The sequence below is a fragment of the Pocillopora damicornis genome, chromosome 12 (assembly GCF_964200805.1).
Source record: "Pocillopora damicornis chromosome 12, jaPocDami1.2, whole genome shotgun sequence".
Lineage (NCBI taxonomy): Eukaryota > Metazoa > Cnidaria > Anthozoa > Scleractinia > Pocilloporidae > Pocillopora > Pocillopora damicornis.
In genome coordinates this window covers 16,655,872-16,680,335 of record NC_142681.1, presented here as the reverse complement: position 1 = coordinate 16,680,335, position 24,464 = coordinate 16,655,872, and the positions used below count along the sequence as shown (strand labels likewise).

At 39.3% G+C, this 24,464-nt stretch overlaps 2 protein-coding genes across 4 annotated transcripts; one reads left to right on the top strand and one right to left on the bottom strand.

Moving 5' to 3' along the window:
• Nucleotides 1-323: 323 nt before the first annotated feature.
• On the bottom strand, nt 324-16,617 carry LOC113680081 (E3 ubiquitin-protein ligase MIB1). 2 transcript variants are annotated; one of them, XM_027197082.2, is made up of 23 exons: nt 16,121-16,617; nt 14,398-14,569; nt 13,759-13,865; nt 12,951-13,078; nt 12,751-12,817; nt 11,957-12,090; nt 11,650-11,726; nt 10,806-11,067; nt 10,068-10,121; nt 9,172-9,268; nt 8,223-8,359; nt 7,598-7,705; nt 6,698-6,895; nt 6,169-6,320; nt 5,411-5,543; nt 4,683-4,769; nt 3,942-4,070; nt 3,165-3,346; nt 2,807-3,008; nt 2,311-2,389; nt 1,914-2,000; nt 1,326-1,423; nt 324-887 (listed from the first exon to the last, which is right to left on the bottom strand). In XM_027197082.2, the coding sequence occupies exons 1-23, from the start codon at nt 16,317-16,319 to the stop codon at nt 747-749; spliced, it is 3,030 nt and encodes a 1,009-aa protein (XP_027052883.2). In that variant the 5' UTR covers nt 16,320-16,617; the 3' UTR covers nt 324-746. The 2 variants fall into 2 exon arrangements, with proteins under 2 accessions (XP_027052883.2, XP_089045765.1); XM_089189639.1 differs by having other exon boundaries at nt 2,807-3,005.
• On the top strand, nt 16,469-24,139 carry LOC113680066 (ankyrin repeat domain-containing protein 66). 2 transcript variants are annotated; one of them, XM_089189646.1, is made up of 5 exons: nt 16,469-16,926; nt 18,456-18,628; nt 20,484-20,688; nt 22,248-22,476; nt 23,320-24,139. In XM_089189646.1, the coding sequence occupies exons 2-5, from the start codon at nt 18,566-18,568 to the stop codon at nt 23,453-23,455; spliced, it is 633 nt and encodes a 210-aa protein (XP_089045772.1). In that variant the 5' UTR covers nt 16,469-16,926; nt 18,456-18,565; the 3' UTR covers nt 23,456-24,139. The 2 variants fall into 2 exon arrangements, with proteins under 2 accessions (XP_089045772.1, XP_027052869.1); XM_027197068.2 differs by lacking the exon at nt 20,484-20,688.
• Nucleotides 24,140-24,464: the final 325 nt, after the last annotated feature.

The following is a 24,464-nucleotide window of genomic DNA, read 5'->3' as shown; positions in this document are numbered from 1 at the left end:
TGTCAAATTTTAACCCCAGTGCCAAAATTGGTTAACCTTTCCCCAGATCTTCCACAACGTAGACAAAATAAGTTGTAAGTCAGCAATAAAATTTGACGAACCTCTTCCCCAAACAAGTAAATAAATACAGTAAGTAAACCAATCGTTCACAACGAAAAAATAACAGCCCATGGCCCAATCAAATCAAACTAGGTATCGTGCACCGCCTCCCAAATGCGCACGCAATATTTGAAGCAGCGTGGGAGAAAAGAGTAGCGTTTGTGAAGTTTCAAAAATTGTCACAACCTCTGCGTTTCGGAACTACTGCTTCTTCAACAGCTAGGTTTTGAATTGATTGTACTCTTTTAATACGCTCGGGGTCCTTTTTCACCGCTTGAGTCTGCTGCGACTGCTCTTCCTCGATAGCTTCTCCGTAGTCTATCGAGCGCATTTAACAGCCATTTGAGCAAACTGATCGTGTCTGCTATTACGTTGCAAATAGTTACAATATATTTTTTTTATCTCTAATTACCGTACATATTCAGATTCTTAAGGCTTAAGCGAGACTAATCAAATAGAAAAGCGAAAGATAAAGATCCTGTTTGTTGCCGTGATTCACGACGGTGACTTCCTTTTCCGTGGCATAAACATTGTGCTCCTAATTTTCTGTAGTCCAAGCACGTCTATATTGTATTCCTTCCGCAGAAAATTGTCAGACTCGCTTTTCCAAAAAAATCCGTTAAGAGTTTCTTTAAAATGTTTTGCTATCAAAACAGAAGAATTCTTCTTTCCACAGTCTTTCGACACATTGGACATTCTTGCATTCGGTCTCCACACAGTTGACATGCGCCGTGACCACATAAGAATATAAGGTTTTTCTTTCGATCCATGCAAACAGGACACAGCGTCTTAGGAGAAAAATAATTAAATAGATAAATAAATTAAAAAACAAGCAGCGATTAGAATTTACATGCGTAGATTTACCAGAAATATGCGAAACAAACAAGACGCAGTCAATCTCTTTTCTGGAGCTTTCGTTATCCATGTTCTGCGCAAAAGATGTCGGAAGCTCCGGAAAAACCAAAATGTTTCTAACATCTGAATGACTGGCAGAACAGACAGCATGCAAATACAAAAGAAAACAAGCGTCTGCGAAAACTTTTAACGGTTTGAATCAGATCCTTGAGACCAATGCTGCTGACCAAAAGGATCGCGCTTCTAGGAGAGATTGATTCGCAACCCGTACCAAGCGCGGGAAAAGTCACGTGGGTCAGATCACGCGCCTGATCGAAGTTATATTCATCTATGTGATTGGCTGATAATCGAAGCAGAAAATTACAAATCACCTGTTCTTTCATGTCTTGGAGTTGTTGCTGCAATTGAGTGAATTCTTGTTGATTAATCTCAGGTTTACCACTTGATTTTGTTTGTGTCGCGGGTGCGGCTACAGCAAAACAAAAAAGAACACAGTTAAGAAAAAAGAACATTTGTAAGATCATCCTATAGAGAAGAAGAGTAGATGGTCAATATTGAGAAAGCGGAAAAATGGTCAAAAGAATGGGAGGATCGAGGGACACATAAAAAGGAGAATATTTTCATGATAAGACATTGAGGAATCTAAAAGCAGAGATCGACACTAAACAGAACTTAAGTTTTAAATTTTTGTAGTATCCTTTGACCGGACATACCAGCCTATTCCAGCTACCTGGAAGGTGATCCTAATCACGCAAGTATTACGACCTTAGCAAGATTCATCTCCCATGTAAATTCTGATTTTACGTTTTACGGGTCTCTATCTTTCTATTTTCAATGGATACCACAACGCTTAGATCACCAGTTTGACCCAACGTGTTCTCCCTGGATTATCGAACACGGTTATTTACTTTGCACAACACTCCATTAAGATGAACAGCAAACTGAACAACTGTACCAACCTTTTCCACCACAGCACACAATGAACGGTATAGACTCTTCGATTTGGTTTCGGCATTGCACACATTTCTTCATCAATACAGCACAATCTAAAGAAACAATTACATTACATCAAAAAGAGCAGCTTCAAATACGTTTGTCTTTTGTCAACTGGGTGAAAAACTTGGCGTATGAAAGGATCCCTAAAATAGCATCAGGGGTTCACATTTTATAAAATGTTACCGGAAAGGTTAGTTGCACATTAAGCTTTCTAGAGTCTTTCTGCGCAGGACTCGGGACAATATTGCCCCTACAGAGAAGGAAATACGATATATAACCATTTTCAGCCTTAACGACAAGAAGAGACAAGCATTCCAATGTAAAAAAAAATTATAATAATAATAATAAAATAATACTCACTTTCACAGGCCACCATGTGTCCACAGGGTTTAAACAGCGCTCTTGCAACCTTTTCTGAACAGACGAGACACTCTTCGATCTAAAATGACACGGCAAGTAACAAAGTATTACAAGAGCACGGGAAAGTCTTAGGACGCTTTTCCCTTGAGTGTCGTAAGACTAAATCTAAGTAATCACCACGGCCAACCAGAATACACAAAGAATAGTAAATGAGAACTTAAAGTAGAAAAAAACCAAGCAAACTGCCTAAAGCGCGGGAAAACGCGGGTTTCTCAGACGCAGTAGGTATCACTGTTGGATCTGATTGGTCGAGAGGATGACTCGTGATTTGTAGACCATTCACATAGCCAATAAAACAAACCCAATCTTCAATTCCTGATTACCACCATCTTTCTCTCAGTCATGTACAAGTAGCGCCACGTCATTGCGTGACATCGACGGCATTCTCTCAATGCAACGCTAGCGTGACAAACCAGACAGCGAAGTTTGTAGATACCTTAGTTCTTGACTGCACAGTCTCCTTACACATAAGACACTTCTTCACACGCGGAGAACACAGCGAACAAGTAGCCACGTGACCACACGGCCCGAACAGCATGTCACGCTTCATGTCTGAACACACCATACATTCGTCTAGTCCTTCGTTCTCATCGACGTCCGCCAGTATGGTAGCGTTTGCATTGTTCTTTTGATTGCTACTGTTAAAAATGATGATAGATAAAAGAATGAAAAACGACTTTGTCTAAGAAATGACTCGTTCCCTTGAAAAAAAATAAACAAAAAACCAAGTTCCCATTCTTTAGGTGTTTGTTTCGTTAGACCACTCATGCTCCATATTTTGGTTCCGTTCTTACCTGGACCGTTCTTTATGACATTTAGCCAAAGCTTTGCAGAGATGAGGATCAGGACAGAGATCCAAAGGAGTTTGTCCCTTTTTGTTCTTAACATTCAGATCGGCTCCATTAGCGGCCAGGAAGAGGGCGATTGATGCACTGCTCTTTTTGTCGGCACCTTGTGTTCCCAAACCCATAAGAAGCTAGAAATGGAAAAGAAATAATTTTTCATTACTTCCGTCACACGATGTACAAATACAGTAGTACATGTCGAATATCTATTTATTTAGAGTAACACCTCCTCGTCTACTTCCCCCGAAAGGCCAAATGGTCAGCTCCGAATCGGCAAATTTTCCAAATACCACCGATGGATCTAATCATTCCATACAAAACCTGAGAAGCTAATAAATAATTTGCTCTCGTTAACTTTCGCACAAACTTCGTGCTCGCCGAAAAGAATCAAGAAAAGATCACTTGACCTCAAAAAAAAATCTAAATTTCCTTTCCCATATTTAGGAATATACCTCCAGTATCACTGTGTTACTAATTCAAATCAGCCTTTTTGACCTTCCCATACTAAAAAAGCACCGTGGTGATTGCTGAAGAAGCTTTAACAGCCTGTTTCATGGGCAAGATGAGACAAGACTGCAATGCAATGTTGAACCCTGTCTAAAAATAAATTGAAGAAATTTAAAAAAATAGAACTTTTGGAAAGAGCGTTCAGATTTTTTGAAAAAGTATTCTTTGAGGTCCTCATAAGCTAAGCCTCCATGTAGCAGGAAAAATTACACGTGTTACCTTGCCGACATCTTGCATATCCTGTAGCTGTCGTAGTTGTGACAGGGTGTGGTGTCTGAGGGACTCATGGAGGGGAGTGTCGCCGTCCTTGTCTTGGACATCCAACTTGGCACTTTCACGTACAAGAAGCTATCGTAAACAAAAGGCGTAGTAAAAATTAACCTGGCTTCCCGGTTACGTTGAAGTTGTAGGGAAATCCACACAAAAAGGTGAGTTATGAAGTGTCAGAGTGCCAAATATGGAACAGAAAAGATTGGCCAATAAACGAAATAAGTTATGGTTTGACGCGCAGGTGATGTAACAATCAAGAAAAGACCTTCGCGAGTAAGCTACGATGAGAGAAATTGCAGAAATGAAGCATGAAAAATTTTTAACAAGTCATTGGAGACTGAGGGAAAATGCAGTAGTACTGAAGTCTATATTGTAAAATACATAAATTTGTACATGATACGGAAATATGACGAAGTTAATAAATTAACACCGACTCTTCTCACTGCGAACCAAAAGTCAACTGGTCGATATGATCCCCATTGTTAGTTAAATGACACTTACATAACCTTATTTTCAAACCACTGAGTACAACAAAATAAAAAAGAACAAATACATATAAACAGATGGCCTATCGCACGTTAGTTTCGTCCACTTGTTCTGGCCTTTTTCTCTCCCCTTCGATTTCCGTTTTAAAGAAAAAAGACAATACTTAACTCAACTGCGATAAGTTTAGTTTTATTTCGTACTTACTCTGACAATCTGCGTATGCTGCCTTTCCACAGCCAAGTGGAGCGGCGTTTGAAGGTTCGTATTCTGAATATCTTTGTTTGCTTTTGCCTACAAACATAAAGAAAGGAAAATAGACTTAACCTTTGCTAAATAATTGGTACTTGTGAATGCCTGGAAACACCCAACGCCGAGTAATACTTACTTAAACCGTTGACCCGTGAGAGTGATTAGCATCTAATTTCTCCTTACAGTACCACCCCTCAATCACATATTCAAGTCACGAGAATAGAAAGAAATTATCGCCAACTCAAGAACCTCTTGGTTGTTAAACAAACTCTCCTTGTACTTGTAAGTACCATAGGAAATGTACGCCTCTCTCTCACAGATTTTCGTACCACAGGTCACTGTAGCAAGTTGTATAGCACTAGCCCTCAGGGCTAAAGAACCCTAGTCGAGGAAAGTGCGGTTAGGAATATCGGCCTGCTTATGGTGCCTGTTACCGTTATACCACCTAATCCGTCAAAAACTAAGCACAACAGGTAATTGTAAACAGTTGTATATCTAAACAAAGAGAGAAATAATCTGACTCCCCACGAGGATATCGAATCCCACGCCTTTAGATGCTCACTTACTGAGCTACAGTGACCAATGACAGGCATTCTGTATACTGCGGGGATCAGCAATTCCTATAGCTTAATGTTAGTAAATTGAGGACTATTTTAAATCAAGAAAATATAAACCGAACGAACCTGTTTGACAAGCAGCTCGGCGACTTCCACGTGATTGTTGAGTGCGGCCAGATGAAGAGCCGTGTACCCATCATCCTTCTTCTCATTGACAATCCATGGACGTGGTAGCTTGGTGAGGAGGATACGCATTGCACTACAAACATTTAAAATTAAGAATAAACACGAGGAACACATAACAAGTAGGTTCATTTTAAGTTGTCCCAGGATCTTCTGCAGGAAGAGGTTTGTAGCTGGGAAAATGCGGTTTAAACTGTAAAGTTCGTCGTCTAATGTCGATCGTCTTTGTTCTTCTCAGGTATTTAATCCTTTAATCCCCAACATCTGTTTGATAATTCTCCCCTCCAGCTCCTACACATTTCTTTACAAATTAATTACGAGAATTTTGTGTTAGATCAAGATAACAACTTCTACCCAACAAGTTTGAGTGTTCTCATTACCAGCATTTTACAGCAAGTAGAGTGTTCTCTGTTTGCTGTGTAATGTACAGTATGCATATTATAGGGAGAAGTTGAATGTTAAACACTTCTGGAAGCTACGCGGTTAAATAAACATCACATGTCTTGTCGCAGGGGTACTCTCACTTGTGGTCAAAATTTTCGTTTTTGTACGTTGAGAAAGCCCGAGACATGTTGAATTTACCCTGGGCACACCACTACTTTTCCGCGCTTGCCCCCCGCCTGCCCACTTCACGTTCTCATTGGTTAATCGCACTAGCTGCTACGCAGCGATTGGCTCTAGATAAAGCCATTTCAGTTTACCTTGGGTTCCCACGTAGGGCAGCATGGTGCAGAGCATTGAAGCCATTATTATTAGCCACTGTCACGTCAGCGTTAGCTTCTAAAAGCATCGTGACCATATCGTCACGCTTTTTAGAGATGGCATCGTGTAACGGCGTGTCTCCTTCGGTATCCTAACGTTGAAGAAAATTTAAAAGTTTCAGAAAAAGCTGGCTTATTAGATACTATAGATAATTTAATTTAAATTGAACAATAAAATGAAACTCTATGCCAACAATTAGTGTTTGACAGAAATATTTTTTAAAGAGTAGTTCACGTTACCCGAGAGACGCTTCAAATTTCAGAGTTCTAAACGCGTTTTACACTGGAATTAAGTTACAGTCGCTTTATCAAGATCACAATTTGTCACCACAAAAAGATTTAACAGTTTCGTTTCACTATCTACTTCCATTCTACTTCTATCAACAACTACGCTAAGTAATTAATTGTTTTACAAAGGGCTTTGAATACTATGGCTCATGTAATATGAGAACATCAAAACTTCCTTCACCTGCAGGCTGGGGTGACACTCTAAAGCAAGAAGACTCTTCACCACCCCTGTGTGTCCTTTATTGACAGCCACATGTAGGGGTGACTGACGGCGTTTATTTCGCGCGTTCATGTCACTTCCGGCTCGGACCAGCTGCTCCACGACTGCCGCCTCATCTCCAAACGCCGCGTGGTGGATAGCACGGTCACCATCTTTGTCCTGACATTGACAAGAAAAATCATTTAACCCTTTAACTCCTATGAGTGGCCAAGACAGAATTTCCCCTTACAATATCTAAACAATATCAAACAGAAAAGTGTAAAGAATGAAGAAACATATCTATAATGGAACAAGTAATTGATCTAATACCAATTCTCCCAGGTATCATCATAAGAATCAAACGGCAGACAGTAAGGAGAATTACTAGTGAGATCTTGGGAGTAAAAGGTTTAAGCCTTTTCTCCCAGGTATCCACATTCATATTCTCCATACTATTCTTCATATATTCCTACGGTACTGACAAGGAGAATTTGTTTACCAATCAAGAGCTCCTCAAGCCGGCGATCATTTCCTTTATTCTCATGACCTTAATGCTTGATTCAGCAGGATAATTTTGGGAGAAAATAGATGCTAGTCATTTTCAGGGGCCGAAGGGTTCACCATTAAGTAAAAAAAAGCGATGGTTATCGCAATGATTTAGATATCAAATCTTCTTTAGACCACAACAGAGCTGACGTTACAGAAAGTTGTTTTTCTCGTCTTCTTCTCATGAATAAATACAAGAAAGAGAGATGGTAAAGTTTGAGCTCGATAATCGTTTTCTCCTCTTGACGAAAAACATCTCATTGTTAATGATCTCTCTTACTCTGTCTACTCACACGAAACTTGACATTAATTCAGATACATTTACATTGAATTTACCTCGGCCTCCAGGTCCACATCAAATCTTATGAGAACTCTGACTGTATCCTCGTGACCATTCTGACTAGCAGCTTGGAGTGCTGTGTGCCCAGCAAATACGCCATTAACCTGATCATAAGCCACAAAGAGGGCATTAGACAATAACGGCAAGATCGACATCAAATATCTTACGAGAGAAAAAAAACAAGACCCAACAGGCAAGTGGCCGAGAAATTAGAAAACAAACAGCTGTGAGATATTGCCTTTGCGTGCTAACCTTCTCATGTACGTACCCTTTTTAAATTTAAAAGTCCTTAGATCTAATCAACAAAGAAATTTATGTGAATACGAAAGCGATCTTCGCATTAATGAAGACTACTATAGCAGTAGTGAAAATATGGCCTGAAAAAAAAAATAAGGCCTATACAGGATTTAAACCTATGACCACAGCGATACCGGTGCAGTGCTCTACCAACTGGGCTAAAAAGCCAACTGAGAGCTGATTACTGTTGGTTCCAAATAAACCCTTGAAGTGATGAATAAATGACAGTGTACTTTTTTGGATAAAAAACTCAGACATCAACCCTCTGTCCTCCAATCACCCAAGATCAACCATTTGATATTGGAAAGTTTAAAAGGTTCTTACATTGGCATCCTCTTTGAGCAGAAGCTCTTCAACTCTTTGAGAGTCCCCATTGGCGGCAGCCTTGACTAGTTCCTCTACCGCATCGCCCGGTACATGTGTCTCAAACAGCTTCTTCAAAAGGGCTGATAACCTCTCAGCTACAAGATGAAGAGAATTTTAAACCCTAAGTGCCATGAACATTGATCACACACAGTTATCTACAAACTTGCATAACAGCCAACAATTTCTGGAGTTGATTTACATTCTAGTCAACCATATACATCCTTTATCATACCCTATAGAGCAGTTTTCAATTGAAATGAAAACCAAAGTAATCATAAACACCAATCATAACAACGGTTTACATCATCATTAGACAATGAGCACTCAAAGTAAAATATGCAAATTACCAGTGAGGTAGGAAATGACAAAGCGACCAGGAAATGACAAAGTGATTGGTTTAAATTTTTGTTTTGCTTCTGATTGGTTTGGAGGATGGTGCAAGTTCTTTGGACCAATCACAGAGTAATGCAAAGCCAAAGAAATCCCGGATGACACTCAATTGCAATTTGCTCTGCCTTTTAGCAAAAATTAGAATTAAAATTTTGGTTTCTCTTTCTCCTTTAGATAACTTTTGTTACAGAAGTGTAAATTTATGTGTTAGGAAATTAGGTTTGGGTTCCTATCCATAAAAAGGCATTTTTGCAGATCACAAGAAGAAACACACATTACCACTAACACATGCAATGAGCCCTTTCACTACCATGAGTGACCAAAACAGAATTTCTCCTCACAATTTCATTACAATATCAAGCAAACAAGTGATGAGAATAAAGAAAAATATCAATTAGGAGATTAACAAGTTGATCCAATACCAAATTCTCTGAATTAACATCATAAGCAGTGTATGGAAACAGTTAGGAGAATTAGAGAATTACTATTGAGATCTTGGGGGTGAAAGAGTTAATACCTCCAGCTGATGCCCCCAGGGAAGAAGAGTCAGTTGTAGATGCCACTTTTGTAACAAGTATTGGATTATAGGTCCACGATGTTCCACAGATCTCTACCTACAAAACAACAAAAAACACAGTTCAATAAAAATCTTTATGCTGGTAGCTAAAACCTTTCTGCTACCTCCCCCCCCCTTCCCCAAATTTTCAAATCAATATGACTATACTTTACTTCAAAAGGTTCAGAGTGAAACTTTACAACAAGTCCACTAGAAAAAAAAAACTTATAGATATGGTTTGAGTTAGCCTCTTCAAGACTACATAATACACAGCACATGTACCTGGTGCACATCATACTTGTAATGAATAACTGCTTTCAAAGCATAAAGTAAGTTAAGAGTAACACCAACAATATCTTGCAAGTTTATGTAATTTAGATGCCATATTCAGGCACAAGTTCCTCCCGAGCATTTTGTCTAGTCAGTGAGCAGAACCCATCTAAAAAAATTAGCAGGAGAAGCAAGCTTACTGAGTGACTTTTGAGAGCAAACTGTCCTAACAAGAATATGGCACAGAGATTTACAGCAGTTTTTAAGTGATTGTTGAAAAAAACAAAACCAAAGTAATCACAATTAACAAAAAGAATAATGACAAACGCCATTGTTAACCAATGGGAACTCAGTGGTTTCAGTTTTGATTAAATTTGAATTTTCTTGACTGGTTGAGATGGTGGTGCAAGTTTTCTGGCCCAATCCCAGAGCAAAGTAAAGGGAAACCAAAGCAAATCAGGATCACTTTCAATATTCAATTGACAGCTGCTCTCACGAAACCATATCCAAGGTCAATGGTTAACCATTACACTTCTAACTTTAGAGCAATTCACTTTAAAAAGGTTGGAGGTAACACAGTAACTAACCTTCAAGTCATTGTCATGGTAAATCTGCTGCACTCTGCCAACCTTGCCAAGAGTCTGGAAGGTGAAACAGAGAGATTCAGTATGATTAATGAAATGTTGCTTGAGTTTGTCTAATATCACCAAACAATGCAAGATGCCCCCATACAAATGACAATTTTACCAATATTAATGAACCAAGTCACAAATGAAAGTCAGGTGCCCAAGGGGTCTAGGGGGCTGCAACACCAGTTGCACCCCTAGGTACTAGAACACTTGACTGGCCTGCCCAACAAGCAATCCAGCCACAAGCCCCCAGCACCAAGCCCCATGAGCACCCATCACACTAGAGCCAATTGGCTCAGTGGAGGAAATGTAAATAAATAAATAAATGAATCAATAAATGAAAAAAATAAATAGACATAACCCTGGAGCTGGGGTTGGGTGGGATGCAGAGAACAGCTATTCTCAAGGACAACAATGCCATGCTATAGAAAAGTGAACACAATGCTAGCACAAAGTAAAACAACACATGCACTGAGGTATACTGCTGGACAAGGACAGCCCCAGGGCCCCAACAACCACAGTACTGCTGCAAATGCTACAGAACACAACAAACACTGCATGAAAGCTGACAGCTGGCCAAGACACAAACCAAATGCCTGAAAACAATACCGACCATGGATATTTGCTCCAAGTTGTTACCTATGTTAATTCCATTTATTAATATATTAAAAAGTGGTGAGAGTGACAATAACTCACAGGTAGCATTGCCTCTGCCCACTCGCCATGTCCTCTCTGTAACATCTTAACCTTGTCAACATCACTGCTTATCTGCACCAAGTCACCAACAACAAACTGAGAGGATGACCCTGCTCCTGTTGTGATGGCACCAGACCCTGACACTGCACTGGGTCCAGAAGCAGTGGGAGATGAAGGTGTAGTAGTAGAGAGAGATATTGTACTGTCTAAAGTCTCAGAGGCACTGATCACTTTGGTCAAAATTGCTGGGTTAAATGTCCATCTACAAAATAAGTTGTAAAAAGTCTATCACTGCATGACAGAAACAATGGAGCAAGGGACGGTTCATATTATGTTTACAGCATTTTCCAAATTCATCACCAAAATTCTGCAGTCCTTTTACTTCCTAATCATGTAAATCACATTTCTAACACTAAATTGTGATCACAAGCTATCTTTCTGAGACAAAAAACCTCCTTGTAAAATAAATCACCTTTTCCTTCACTCCGATTAAAAGTCATCATGATGGCAATTATAAAAACTTTACTGTATAAAATAACTGAAAAACTACAGACACCTTAATCAGTCAAAAACCTATTGCTAATTTTACCCATAGAAAATTGAGGGTTACTTTCTATAGGCAGTTAATGATTCTGGCCACACTTTCTATGGGTTTCCTGGCATAATAACCCACTTGGGATGTTGGGAGAACATTTAAAAGGTTCCCTGCAACATCTGGTAAACTGATAGAAATTGTGGTCTATTGCTGAACAATCAAATTTCAATCTGATTCAACAACAGTTGCTGTTCATTTTGCACTGTAGTTCACACACTCTTTTATCCAGTGATAAAAAAAGTGTTCTACCTGTTGCCTGTAGGATATAAGACCATAATATCATGATCCTCATCAATTCCAACCACTGTTCCTGGAGTTGTGAGAGTCTGCCAAAAAATGCAAGAAGGTAATTAAGGAGAAATACACCAACACATCATACCCTGGCATGACATTCATTTATTTATCAATCATCACTGTCCATCTAGTCTAACAAATATAATTGCAAAGCATACATCCATGCTTAAGTATGCAAAGTGTAGATTACCATTAAAACTATTCTTGAACTGACTGTAGACTAAAATAGAGAAATTTTTCAGGATTGAACTTTTTCCATTACCTCATACATTCCATCTGTCCAGCCTCCATGCCCATGCTGCAATGATTGCACAATCTCAAGATCCAAGTCAACAGTGACTTGATCTCCAATCTGCAATCCCTGACCTGTCGCACGACTTGCTGGTCTGGTATCACCTGAGTACAATGATAGAGATCGATGAACAGGCTGACTCACACAATATGATTTGTGGGCCCCATTTTTCACTGGAACCTACATCATATCTCACCAAAGGCCAGTTCATGATATTGACAAGAAATTTTCTCTGAGATTCTTTTCTGACTTCATACTAAACCCTTGCAGAAACAGATTTCCTTGATTTGGACCAACTGAGAATAACTTAGGCATTTGGCCCTCTATATCAATTCACAGTGTTTGCTCACTATCCAGAAATATCTTTTACCACCAAACTGCAAGGAAAACTTAAAAAAAAAAGAGAGGGGTATAAGGGGAGAGTTTTGACCCAGTCTTTACCAGAATCCCATTCAGTGGTAGAGGATTTACACTCACTGTATGAACTGCCTAGCTCATATGTTAGATTTTTTAAAAATATATAAAATAAAACCCTTAACCCTTTAACTCCTAAGAGTGATTGGCATCTAATCTCTCCTTATAATGTCACCCATGAATCAAACATTAAGGTCACAAGAATAAAGGAAATGATCAACAACTAAAGAACTCTTGACTGTTAACCAAATTCTCCTGTTCAGAACCTTAAGACATGTATAGAGAGCAGTATGGAGAATATGCATACTGATGATAGGATATAAAGGGGTTCATAATTCAGACAGAAATACCTAATAATGGCAGGTGATCCCTGTAAAATGTTCCTCCTTTGGCATCACTTATTACTTTGAGGTCAGCCTGGAGAGGGAGAAATGAAATCACTGTTGAAAGGGTGCTGACAGCTAGTTTACATGAAATAAAGTAGTAGCACTTTGTTACAACTAAGGAATTAGCAAACCAGTGCACATTTAAATTACATCAAATTACATACCATGCCTTCGAATCCAAGTCTGTACAAATTCTTTGCTCCATTGTCCCATAAGATGTAAGCAGCACTGCGAGGGCTTGATGTACTCCAATCTTGGACTTCTGTTACTTTTCCACGGCGACCAGGACCACCTAGATAAGGAAAGCACATTTCACATCAGTTAAGAGTACATGTAGTGGGACAATACACTTTAACCCTTTAACTCCCAAGATCTGATTGTTAATTCTCCCCTCTAGCTGCTACATATTTCATTGTAAATTAGTTACGAGAATTTGGTGTTAGATCAAAAAAACAACTTCTACCAGACACATTTGAGTATTCTCATTACTTGTTTCCTGGATACTACATGGATATTGTAGGGGGAAGTTACTTGTTAATCACTTCTAGGAGTTAAGGGGTTAATACATAGTTTTGGGAGAGTTAAGGTGGTATTTAATGTACCCTTGATTCTTCCAATGGATATTTATGGTTCTCAAGACAAAATCCCCAAGTGGCATTAGTTCTGGCTAAAACATACTTTTCTTGCTGGGATTTTTTGGTTCAAAGGCCTACATTACCCTACCACTTGCCTCAGCAGAAAGTGCTAATGTTTCTAAGTTTTCTCAACTGAACAATATGCTTAGCTTTTTGTAGTTATACAGTCAAGCACCCTGAAATCCTTAATCTAACAAAGGAGACTTCAGTAGTAGTTGTACACCAGGTTAGGTTTAGCCTGTGCATTAATTTGTATCATAGCATTCTTTGGATTGGCCTATACACTTATGTACTCTTGCATACAACAGTTGACAGTTACACACATAAAATTTTTTACCGTCTTGATCTTCCCACTGCCAATCAACTCCACGAACAACCCTAGCACCTGGAAATATCCCTCTGGCAGTTATTTTTTTGCTTTTTCTCCTTGCTTCACAAAGTACTCTAGGAATAAACATAGAGAGACAATAACATCAATTACCTGGGCTTTCTGCGATGATTAAGTGCAAAAGTAATCTGGATTGTATTTGTTTCGCTTTCAACTATTGCATAATATGTTCCCTTTGTGTTCTCATGACAAGTATCTCCTTGCGTCATGTTCCTTTCGACAACTTAGCTGAAGGGATACAATTGGTTTTGGTTTTATAACATCAGACAAAAAGCAAACTTACAAAAACCAACTTAACATGAAATCACCTCTTTAAGAGGTTTTTTACATGCATGTGCTTGATGATGTACCTGATGCAGTTTAAAATGAACTTCAGATCAACAAGATTTCAAACTAATTTGAATTACTTTTATTAATTTGTCTTTGTTCCACTTACAATGCTATTGTGATTGTCTTGGAACAGAGAAAATTTCAAATTGAACCAGGAGGAAATCAGTATAAGTGCAATAACAAAAATTTTTACCTATACTACTATACTACCAACAGACTTAAAGTTTGAAAATTATCCAAGACAACATGACATCGTACCTCTCCGAATTAGGTCCACAAACCCGGTAGAACTGATGCCGCAAGTGATGTTTGTCTCCATGGTAACACACACTACACAAGTCATAGTTTTGACAGTCAGCACATTTCCACCTCATCCCATATATAGGTTGCATGCGACAGCCTTCGCACATACTGCCTTCATGTTTTATACCTGAAACAAAAATTTGACTGTCTGAACCATTCAACACCTATCATACATGTCACAGAAAACTATAATATTACAAAATTCTCAAACATGACTCTTTATCAGCAGATTGATTCTTGCTCCAACAGGACCATGAATGTATTATGCTTGTAACTCAACATTGACATAGGACAGTCTATATGAGAGATCAAGAATTGCGAGATTGGAGTGCACCATTTATGCTCTATGTTATAAAGCTTGTAACTCGACATTGACATAGGACAGTCTACACAAGAGATCAAGAATTGCAAGATTGGAGTGCACCATTTTTGCTCTCTGTTATAAATAAATATTCTGATGTGAAAAGATGCACCCTGTTAAACTATCAGGTTCAGTATCTTCTGGAAAAAAGTCTACGGCAAGACTATCAACAAAGGGTTGGAATGTATAAAACCTGTCAGGGCTGAGTTCACTATATGTTAAAGGTGAAGATATTGATTGCTGTCACAAGACACTTGCCTGTGCATTACACTGCTATGGGTGATTTCTCCAACACTTCAGAAGCTAGTTACAGCCCTGAACTGCCATGTATTTATTTAGGAAGAAGTTTGAATAATCAATATTTCCCTCCTTAACTTTTATTATAGTTTTGGTTGATTGTTAACATGACTTCATGTCATCTTATTGTCTGAAACTCATGCAAGTTTGTGACTGTAAAATCAGAAAATTACTCCAAAGGTCATCCCATTGTTATAATCCCTCCTTTTCCCATTCTGAAAATACAACCAAACATGATTTGGTTCCTTCCTTTTTCCCTGAGCCATTATACTGCCTTGTGAAATTTACCCTTTGAGTTGTTGGGCATTTAATTACATTTTTTGTTTTTATCACACTACCATGCAAGAATTTCCCAGGTGAAAGGATAAATAAATTTTGTAAGGTTGTCACCTAAGTCTGGCTAAGAGGTTATGCTTTAAGTCTGTCCTGCACTTGTGATAGAAGTACTTTCTCTATGACGACAATTTTGTTTGAATGAGCCAATACTTTAAAAATTAGAAGTTAGTCACCTCTTTTCAAACAGAAGGGGAACTTCAGGGATATTTCGAGCTGTAAAATTTTGACATAAATGGAATAAAGCAGATTAACGCTTTAATATGAATTACAGGGGAAACCTGACACAAATCTGGAAATAAAACAAAAAAACTCCCAAACGTGCTGTAGATGCTAAACGCCGACGGGAACGCTTTCACAAAAAGAGGTGGGAAGTTTAACTAATAGAATATGAGAGAGAAAACAGCTGGACCACACTTAAACACGTCATAAGAAAGGGATAACAGAGCTAACAAAAAAACCTTCAACCCTAATGAAAGGATGACAACATTTATCTACCAGTCCATGATCGGATTAGCCAAGATATGTAGCGAAAGCCGGTTCCAAAAAATCAGTTTGCGACTTGTGAATGAAAATGAAAATAAAATGATAACACGATTGCAATAATTTAACGAGAATTTTACATTTATTTCCACTAAAGTTTAATGTAGTTGGAGTTTACCACCATGTGTAAAATCGAAAACTTACCAGTTGGGCTACTGTCTAGAATTCTCAAGTCATAAATGCCTGAACATCGATAATTCGCGGCGGTCCCGTTGTCCCAAACAACCACAACTTCTTGGTTACTTTCAAAGTTTCGCACCGTTCCGACATGACCTTCGCCTCCATCTTGTTTTCCCCATCTCCAGTCGGGTCCTCTTACAACTCTATAGCCTACGTATTCCATTTAACGCTCGTAAATACCGAATATGCGAGGTAAAATGGCCACATGAATCAGTCATCTTCCTTATTAATTGTTCTTGTAATATTGTGCGTGTTTTTGGTACCCAGTACTTCATCTGTCAACCTCGATTCCGTGAAACTTCCTGTGGGCCTGAAGGCCTTTATTTACAACCAGGCTAACTTACAACATTTTAATTTTGATAGCGAAGAATCTAAACCTGGCTAAACAAAACTTTCTCTAGACTTCCCGGGATGTATTGTTTCACTTTTGTTGTATACGAGGAAAGGAGACATAACAAAGGAAATGAGAAACTAGCAGGAAGAACCCAAAAAGTTTCGTCAATGTGGGAGGCTAAATTTTATTATTGGATTGACATCTGCACTCCTGATCAATTCAAACGAGGGGGATTGGAAAATAATCTAAACGATAACAACATTCCATACGTTCCAGTGTTCTTTGCGTCTGGCAACTTGGTGTAAAACCTTTGATCAGTTGGCACGGACACTTGTCAGACAATGAAGTTCTTTCGCTTTTAGGCGGGCAGCAATCTGTTCATCTTCAACGATAAGAGGTCATCATAAATTTAACATTGGTCACGACATTCTTTCAGGTACGCAATTTGCTCTGAAAATCATGTTTACGTTCAAGTCCTTGCGTTTTTTATGAGGCCTGAAAATCGGGACAAATTTTGTTATCTGTTCCTACTGCAAGTCTTGTCCTCGTGATTCTTACGGGAAATTTTAGTTTGGTTTCGGGATGAAAAGGATGTGACCTTTCTTGTTTCATGCCGGTTGGATGCGAAGTATGCCTAACTTGATGAGCGCGGTCAGACAACTGCGATCTTCGATTACCGCTCGTAAACTGTACCCTGCTTTCTTTCACAAATACAGCTAAATATTAGGGGGAAAAGGGAGAGAGAGGAGTCGAGTTCTGAATAACCGTTCTACCCAGCTCTTCAGGAATGTTATGAAGAAGAAGAAACGATCATAGATCAAAGAGTCAGACGAAAAGTAACACCTAAGGAAGTTCAGGCCGATGTGATTGGGGGAAATGCCTCAGTAGTGTCGGATTCGAGTTATTTATTGTATTGCAAATGCAACTTAGACGTGTTAACTCTCTACTTCGTGGTGGATTTTTGTCGAACCGTTCCCAAGGAACAAGTAATTAAAAGCTTTTGTATAATTAGCGCATAGCGAGCTCTGAATAGATTTAATTAGTCCCTATTAGCCAGCGTATTGTGTTGGTCGTAAAACAAAGATTAACTTTTTGCTCGGATATGCTTTGATTTTAATGGCGTTTATAAAATTATTTTTGGATGCCATTGCTAAACGTGAGTAGATTTTGATTTCCCTAGTGATCTTTAGTCTGACGTGGTCGTATTTCTTTGAAGCGGTCGGGAGTTGTTGTTAAGATTCAATGAAATATCACGCTAACTAGAAATTATTTCCTTCCATAATTATTCAAGCGAATTGAATCGGCTCGGTGAAGCGAGGGACTGGATACACAATACTGTATGCTATATGCTATGGTCAAACAAAATATCATTAAGCAATCTTCCGACCTAATAAATAATTTACAACGCACCTCAGAGTTCGGTAGATATTTATTTCCTTCCGGCACATTCTGCGTAAAATTCAGAGTTCCTTGTGGTTTAAGAAGTTCTTTACACAATGTTGCGAGAACACTCGAAAAGTTTGAAAACCACTCTACTACGGCTCTTAGTTTAAAAACTTTCTTCGTGTTCTCCCAACATTCCGCGTGGGTTATTACACCGGTAAATTGATAGAAAGTGCGGTATATTGCTTAAATCGTCGCAGAATTGTGCAGTACTTGTCCTTGACGTGTGTTAGCCGCATTTAACGCAGAATAGTTGAGGGGGGGGGGGGGAGATATTTTTACGTCCGCAAAACGCGACAGTTGTGCGAACAGCAATCGCCACAATCGATGTTTGACACAGGAGGTAGGGGGTTATAAGGATATTGATTTATTGTCAAGATAAGAGAGAGAGTGGGACGCTAGTGGCAAAAAGAGAAGCGAGTTGATGGGGCGGGGGTTGAATAGCCCCATCCCATAAAATCCTAGATGACAGTTTTTGATTTTAGTGTAATTTACTGCTTGAATTTCCTTTTATCTCCGCAGGCTGTTCAGTGCTCTCAAATAAGAAGGTATGACTGAGTTAGTTCTCCATGAAGCGGCTGTCAATGGCGACTACCAGCAGCTTGAGAGCATGTTAATGATCCACCGAATAGATGTCGATTATAAAGATGAAGACTTTGGCGATCGTACAGCGCTCCACTGGGCGGCCTCCAAAGGTGAGAGACGTTGTTTGACCCTTAAATTCCCAGGAATGACCTAATAGGAATTTTTTCTCAGAATATCGCTACGTATACATTTTCAAGGATACAGGTGAGGAGGAGAATGAAAAAGATCACTTGGTTAAAACCAGATTCTCGGAACTCAATTAAGGAGAACTGTACTATAGTTGGTGGAGAGATTTGTATCCTAGATCACCTAGATCTTGAGAATGAAAGGGTTGAAGATTTTTTTCGCTTGTGAAATAACTGTTTACTCAGGGTCGTCAGTGGTGCTTTAGAGACCAATTCCTTCGCCTCTGTTTGTTCCGAGATACCCCAGGGGCAAGAGATAATTCAGTCAGCATAAGGTGATACCGTGGTGCACTGCTCATCCGTTCTGCGCGTGATCGCGCGCGCTCTTAATTTCGCAACGAGGTAGTCTGTTATCGAAATCACCTTAACAAGCTCCTCGTAAGAAAATCGTATATCACCTTCAATTACTGAATCCACGGTTCTTTCATCCCACAAGATGGGGAACAGACCGAAAGTTTTTTCTTTCAAAGTATTCTTAAACCAATGTAAATACCCTGTATTAAAACGGCGTTTTGTCACGGTCGTGAGGTAGCCCGATATTGCACGGATTCACATGGAAAACTTAACCTCTGACAAAGGATGCGATTCTTTCACTCGGCGAAAATGTGTTGTGAAATATCCGCATGAGATTACGTCATGTTTTGTTGCCAAGAAAACATTCAAAAGTCTGTATTTTTTTCCAATCGAGTAGGAATTTTTGGCCTGCAATAAAATTGACATGGATACGTCCTCGCCGCGCAGCCTGGGAACGCTGCAAATTCTAACTCGAATTAACAACAAAACAACCTGTTCTCTCAGAATCGCACGTCCATCCCTGGATCTATCACTGATGCTGATGTAAAAGAAAGGTCCTAACGACACGACGGACGAAGACACAAGGACCATATTTACCTACTGTTTTGCTCCTCCGTCAACAAAGCCGACCAAGATATTTTAGAATCCGCCAGTTTTAATAGTCCTCTTTTCAGCGGTTACTGGTTATAGTATCAGTCAAAATAATTTCCAGTTGAATGTTGAAAATCATTAGTTTTGCCTTTCGATATGTTATACTCTAGAAATCTTTAGCCAGCCCCTTTTTACATCCAATCGCATGAAAAGACCAAAGCTAGTAGCTATTTGATCAATCGCAATTTTCGGTTTTGTGGGTTTTCTCTGAGTACTCGTTAGCTCTTGGTTTTGCTCTCAATAACTGTAATTAACAATGCTCTGTCGAAAGAGCGCTCTACTAATTTACGTAGTGTTATGATACTGCCCTTTAGCTTTATGAGTTTAAACATCTGTTCACTGAGAACAAAATGTCTCTCTCTTGTGATATGCAAAGTGGATTTTCTCAGCATATTTTTAAAGTCATCGCAGAACTTATCCATGTGTGATCTGCGAGAAAATTGTATCTGGGATGAATGCAAGTTAACTTTTCGGCCTTGCATAACTGGCGTGGATTTTCCAGGAGTTCCCTGTGGGACTAAGATCCATCAAATTTGTTATTAGATGTTCAGTTTACAAACAAGAACTCAAGCAAAACTACTTAACCAGTAGCTGTCATTATGTATATTGTCCTTAGAGAGTTCGCCGCCATTATGATCTAAATCTCAAAATCATCAATCATTGTTTCCCTTCACGTACCTTTAACAATAGCACTCTTGAAATCAAACCAATTTTTTCGATTGCGTCACTTGTTGCTCCATTAGATGTAAATTCAAATTGTTTATTCCCGAGTAGCTTCAATGCTTACAAAATTTACTGAAACTTTATCGTTCGAGTGTTGTTCTTCGTCACGAAGGGCATGACAAATCAGGACAAACCGCCGACCAAACAGGTTTTTAACAGCAGCAGCCACGACTTGCTTTTACACGAGACGTGCGCCCTGGGATACGACACAAAACTCGAAGAATTGGGTAGCTTTATAAGAGGTGGAAAAATCGACGTGAATTCGAGAGATGAGGAATGGGGCAACAGAGCTGCTCTTCACTGGGCGGCACACAGAGGTAGAAATTGTTATGACTACCTTAAAATTAGTGTTGGATTCACACCCTTATGGTTCTTTCTAGCGTTTGCTCAAGACAAGGTGTTCGCGCAATGATAACAAGCTCAATATTTTGTTATGCTTCAGCGTCAAACTTATGGGCCATAAACGTCTTCATTAGTTCAACTGTTTTTGAGTCCTTCGTCCTGTTCACCCCTGTTTTGGTTTTTGGTCTAAAAGAGAATTGATTGCAAGTTGATGAGAAAGACCTCTCGCAGCGTTCAGCTCGTTACAGTTTTTGCTCAAATGTGTTTAATTTCCGTCTGATACGGCTGGTTTGAGACGAAAGGCTCATTGCACGGCAAGTGTGAAAATATTGAAACCGGAACTCAAGTTGGTCTCTTGAACTAAGGTCCGCTAAACAAGGTGTCCCTATTACCAGATAAAACACGCTTGAACCAGAAATTAATCCATTAAAATTGTTTCATCTTGAAAAGTCCTATTAATACTCAACCTGTTTGGCCCATGTTACCTTTAAACCGAAGCAAAATATGTCCATTGAGTTCATGGGTTTTTATATGATGTTACAAATTGGGTTAACAATGATCTCTTCGTCGAGTGATTTTCGCTCAATATTTCAAGTCGACCTACAGCACTGCTTGATTCACGAAAGAAATCTTTAAAATCCGAACAAAGAAATATCAAACTCTTACCGAATGGGTCTTTACAGGGATCAGAATTCCGAGACTGAAATTTGAAACATGCCGAGGGACAACTTATTTGCTGGGTCTTTGTTCACCCTCCCGGCTGGCAACGGTTGACTAAGGATTTAACCTCCAGAACGTGCAATCTCTCTTAAGTTCTGAAAAAACGGTATCAAACGCCTCTGATACACTGGTAATTTAGATACATAACTACAGCGCGCTGACTTTTTAACCCTTTCACTCCCAAGATCTAATTAGTAATTCTCCTTACTATCTGCCATACTATTCTTATGATGTTAGTTCAGAGAATTTGGTATTGGATCAACTAATAATCCCATGATTGATATTCTTCTCTATTCTCATCACCTGCCTGCTTGATATTGTATTGATATTGTAAGGAGAAATTCTGTCTTGGTCACTTATGGGAGTGAAAGGGTTAATTCGGCAGAACATAGAGAATTGCGCACCTCGCGATATTTAAGTTTTACGGTATGATACTGAACAGTAACTTAAACAATCTCAGATATAGAGAGCATCAAAATGTTTACACGACAACAATACATACCTTTTCTTTCTGTGTAAATCTACGGGCGCTCTGCAAACTGATTGGCTACGTAACTCACCATCTATTCCATGACAAGGAGTGAAGAGAGTGAGAAGCCTGGCAGTATGCAATTCTAAACAAAATATAATGAAAAAATTAGCCTGCCTAGTTGTGTAGTTTTGAACGACTGAAACGACGAAAACAGTTCGGTTATTTGCCCTTGATCTCTATGCGTGACAGTGCATCTGGGCTTCGCCCTCCGATTGAAATCTCGAGCTCATAATCTCATTGTTAAATATATGTTTTATTGTACTATCTGTTTTTTTTATCCAGGGCACGCCAAGTGTGTGAAACTTCTTTTGGAATACGGCGCTGATCCTGCCGCTCGTATGGTGGGAGGCTGGACACCAGCTCACTGCGCGGCGGAGACCGGACGCTCAAATGTACTCAAGATCTTAATCGAACACCAGGCCCCTGTCATGATTGCGGATAACTCGGGGGACACGCCTAAAAGGGTAGCGGAGATATACGGACATACGGCTTGTATTGAACTTCTTGAAAGGTAAGACTTGCTCTGAGCGAGTTAGTCTTGAACGATGTGTTGTTAATCAAAACTGGCACGAATCTTTACTTTCTTCACCTTGCCGAGTTCAGGGTGTTGTTTTCTACTGCCCATGAAGCCTAAATGTAAATTCGAATTGTTAGGAGACGATCATTCACGAATGTCTTTTGCTGGCTGGTTTGTGAAGGTCTCTAATCATAAAAATTACAATTTCCTCGATTGTGATTGGTTTAGAAAACTGTTATCGGACAGGTTGTTATCAGACAGTTCAATAAACCAATCACATTCAAAGTTGTAGTTTAAATCAACCAATCGCAACCATTAAACAATTTAAGCCTCCTTTTGTCAGTCTTTTAATGCCAGTTTTCCTTTTCTATCCAAACTTGTCTATGATTAATTAGTAATAAGACTTCTTGTCTTCCAATTCGGTCTGTAATCATACTGTGTAATCATACTCGTGACTCCCGCTATGTGGTCGTCCGATTTTGTTTTTACTTGTACGCCCTATTGCCAGTACCTATAAGAAAATAGTATTAGCACTATTCTATGGTCTAACTTCACTCCATTACCTGTGTACCTAAATGTGGTAGCAATTAATTGCAGTTTTTTTCCGTTTATCGCACTATTCACCAATTTTCTGCCTTTGGATCCTTAGTACTTCGTTTACCTCAATTTTCCCGCGTCTTAACAACAACTACTTGTACATTTTACTGCGTTTGGCACCCTTTTTTTGCACTTTTTTCGTGTATTTATTTGCCACGTCTTTTTCAAGACAAGCTTAGGCAGCCTTAGCCTCTTAGCTGTCGTGTAACTCTTGATGATTTTCCCTATAATTTCTTACAGCGCTGAAGAGTCCTCTGTCCAAAAACAGCTTCTTATTAGAGACAAGTTCCGCTCCAACACAAGAAAAGTTTCACGCATTGTGGCTGAGAAAGGCTTGGAGGGTCTTCAAGGAAAAGTGACAGATGTAGCCAGCTAAGTTATTGGTGCTATGTCGGTTTGTGACGAATCTCCTAAATTCACGATAAGTAGGTGATAAAGACCTTATCGCAAATGGCGTCGTGGGATACTACGCAATCTATTACGCGCGAGTCACGTGCACATCACGTGCGCATCACGCGCGAATTAGGGCGACTTTAAACGGAATAAGAATCGCACCGATGCAAATACTCGAGGATGTGTAAGAAGGTGGACTCGACTTAAGTTTAGGATTTTACTATCTTGTCATGGACGTCCGGGAAAGTTGGATCTGTATCCTTGACATTTGTTCAACCGACCTTCAAAAGGGCTTGTTTTGATTAGATAGGTCGATAACTTCACATGTATTGTAAGTCTACTTTGATGGGTACTCGAACTCTAAGTTTGTGCCCAGTCTCACTCTTTGTCAATCTTTATTCACAGTCCAGTTCCTGTTGTTAAATTGAAATTCTGATAATCCTTTTTAGCCGAGGGTAGACGGATTTCCCTTAAAAAAAAAAAAGAACAAGCAAAACAACAACAAAATGATCATAGTTTTATGACGAAGATTTCCTACCTTTAGAAAATCTGTTATCTCTTGATCTGCTACGATCAGTGTATAAACAGCGAAATTTCTATAGACTGGAGAATGCTGTGGCGACAGGAGTCACAGGAGAGTGTTAATATACCGATTTCGTTTTACCAATCGCCACTCTTCCTTCTCTTAGGGGTTTCGCGCTTATATTAAGCTTTGATCTGCTGGATCGCGAATGGTAGAGTTCAACTCTATCGCATCCTACTTATATTTTGACTTCTTATTTCCAAACCACCATTGCCTTCCTTTGCATACCGGTGGCAATTTTGACAAGATATTGTTAATTGTTGGTGCACGATTCACACCAGTCTCGGCGTCTATTAGGAGAAAAGAAAGGGTCAACTAAGCCATAGGTCAAGATTTGGTTCACCCTTTAACTCCTAAAAGTGACCGGCTTCTTATTTCTCCTTACAGTTTCACCGTTAAATCAAATTTA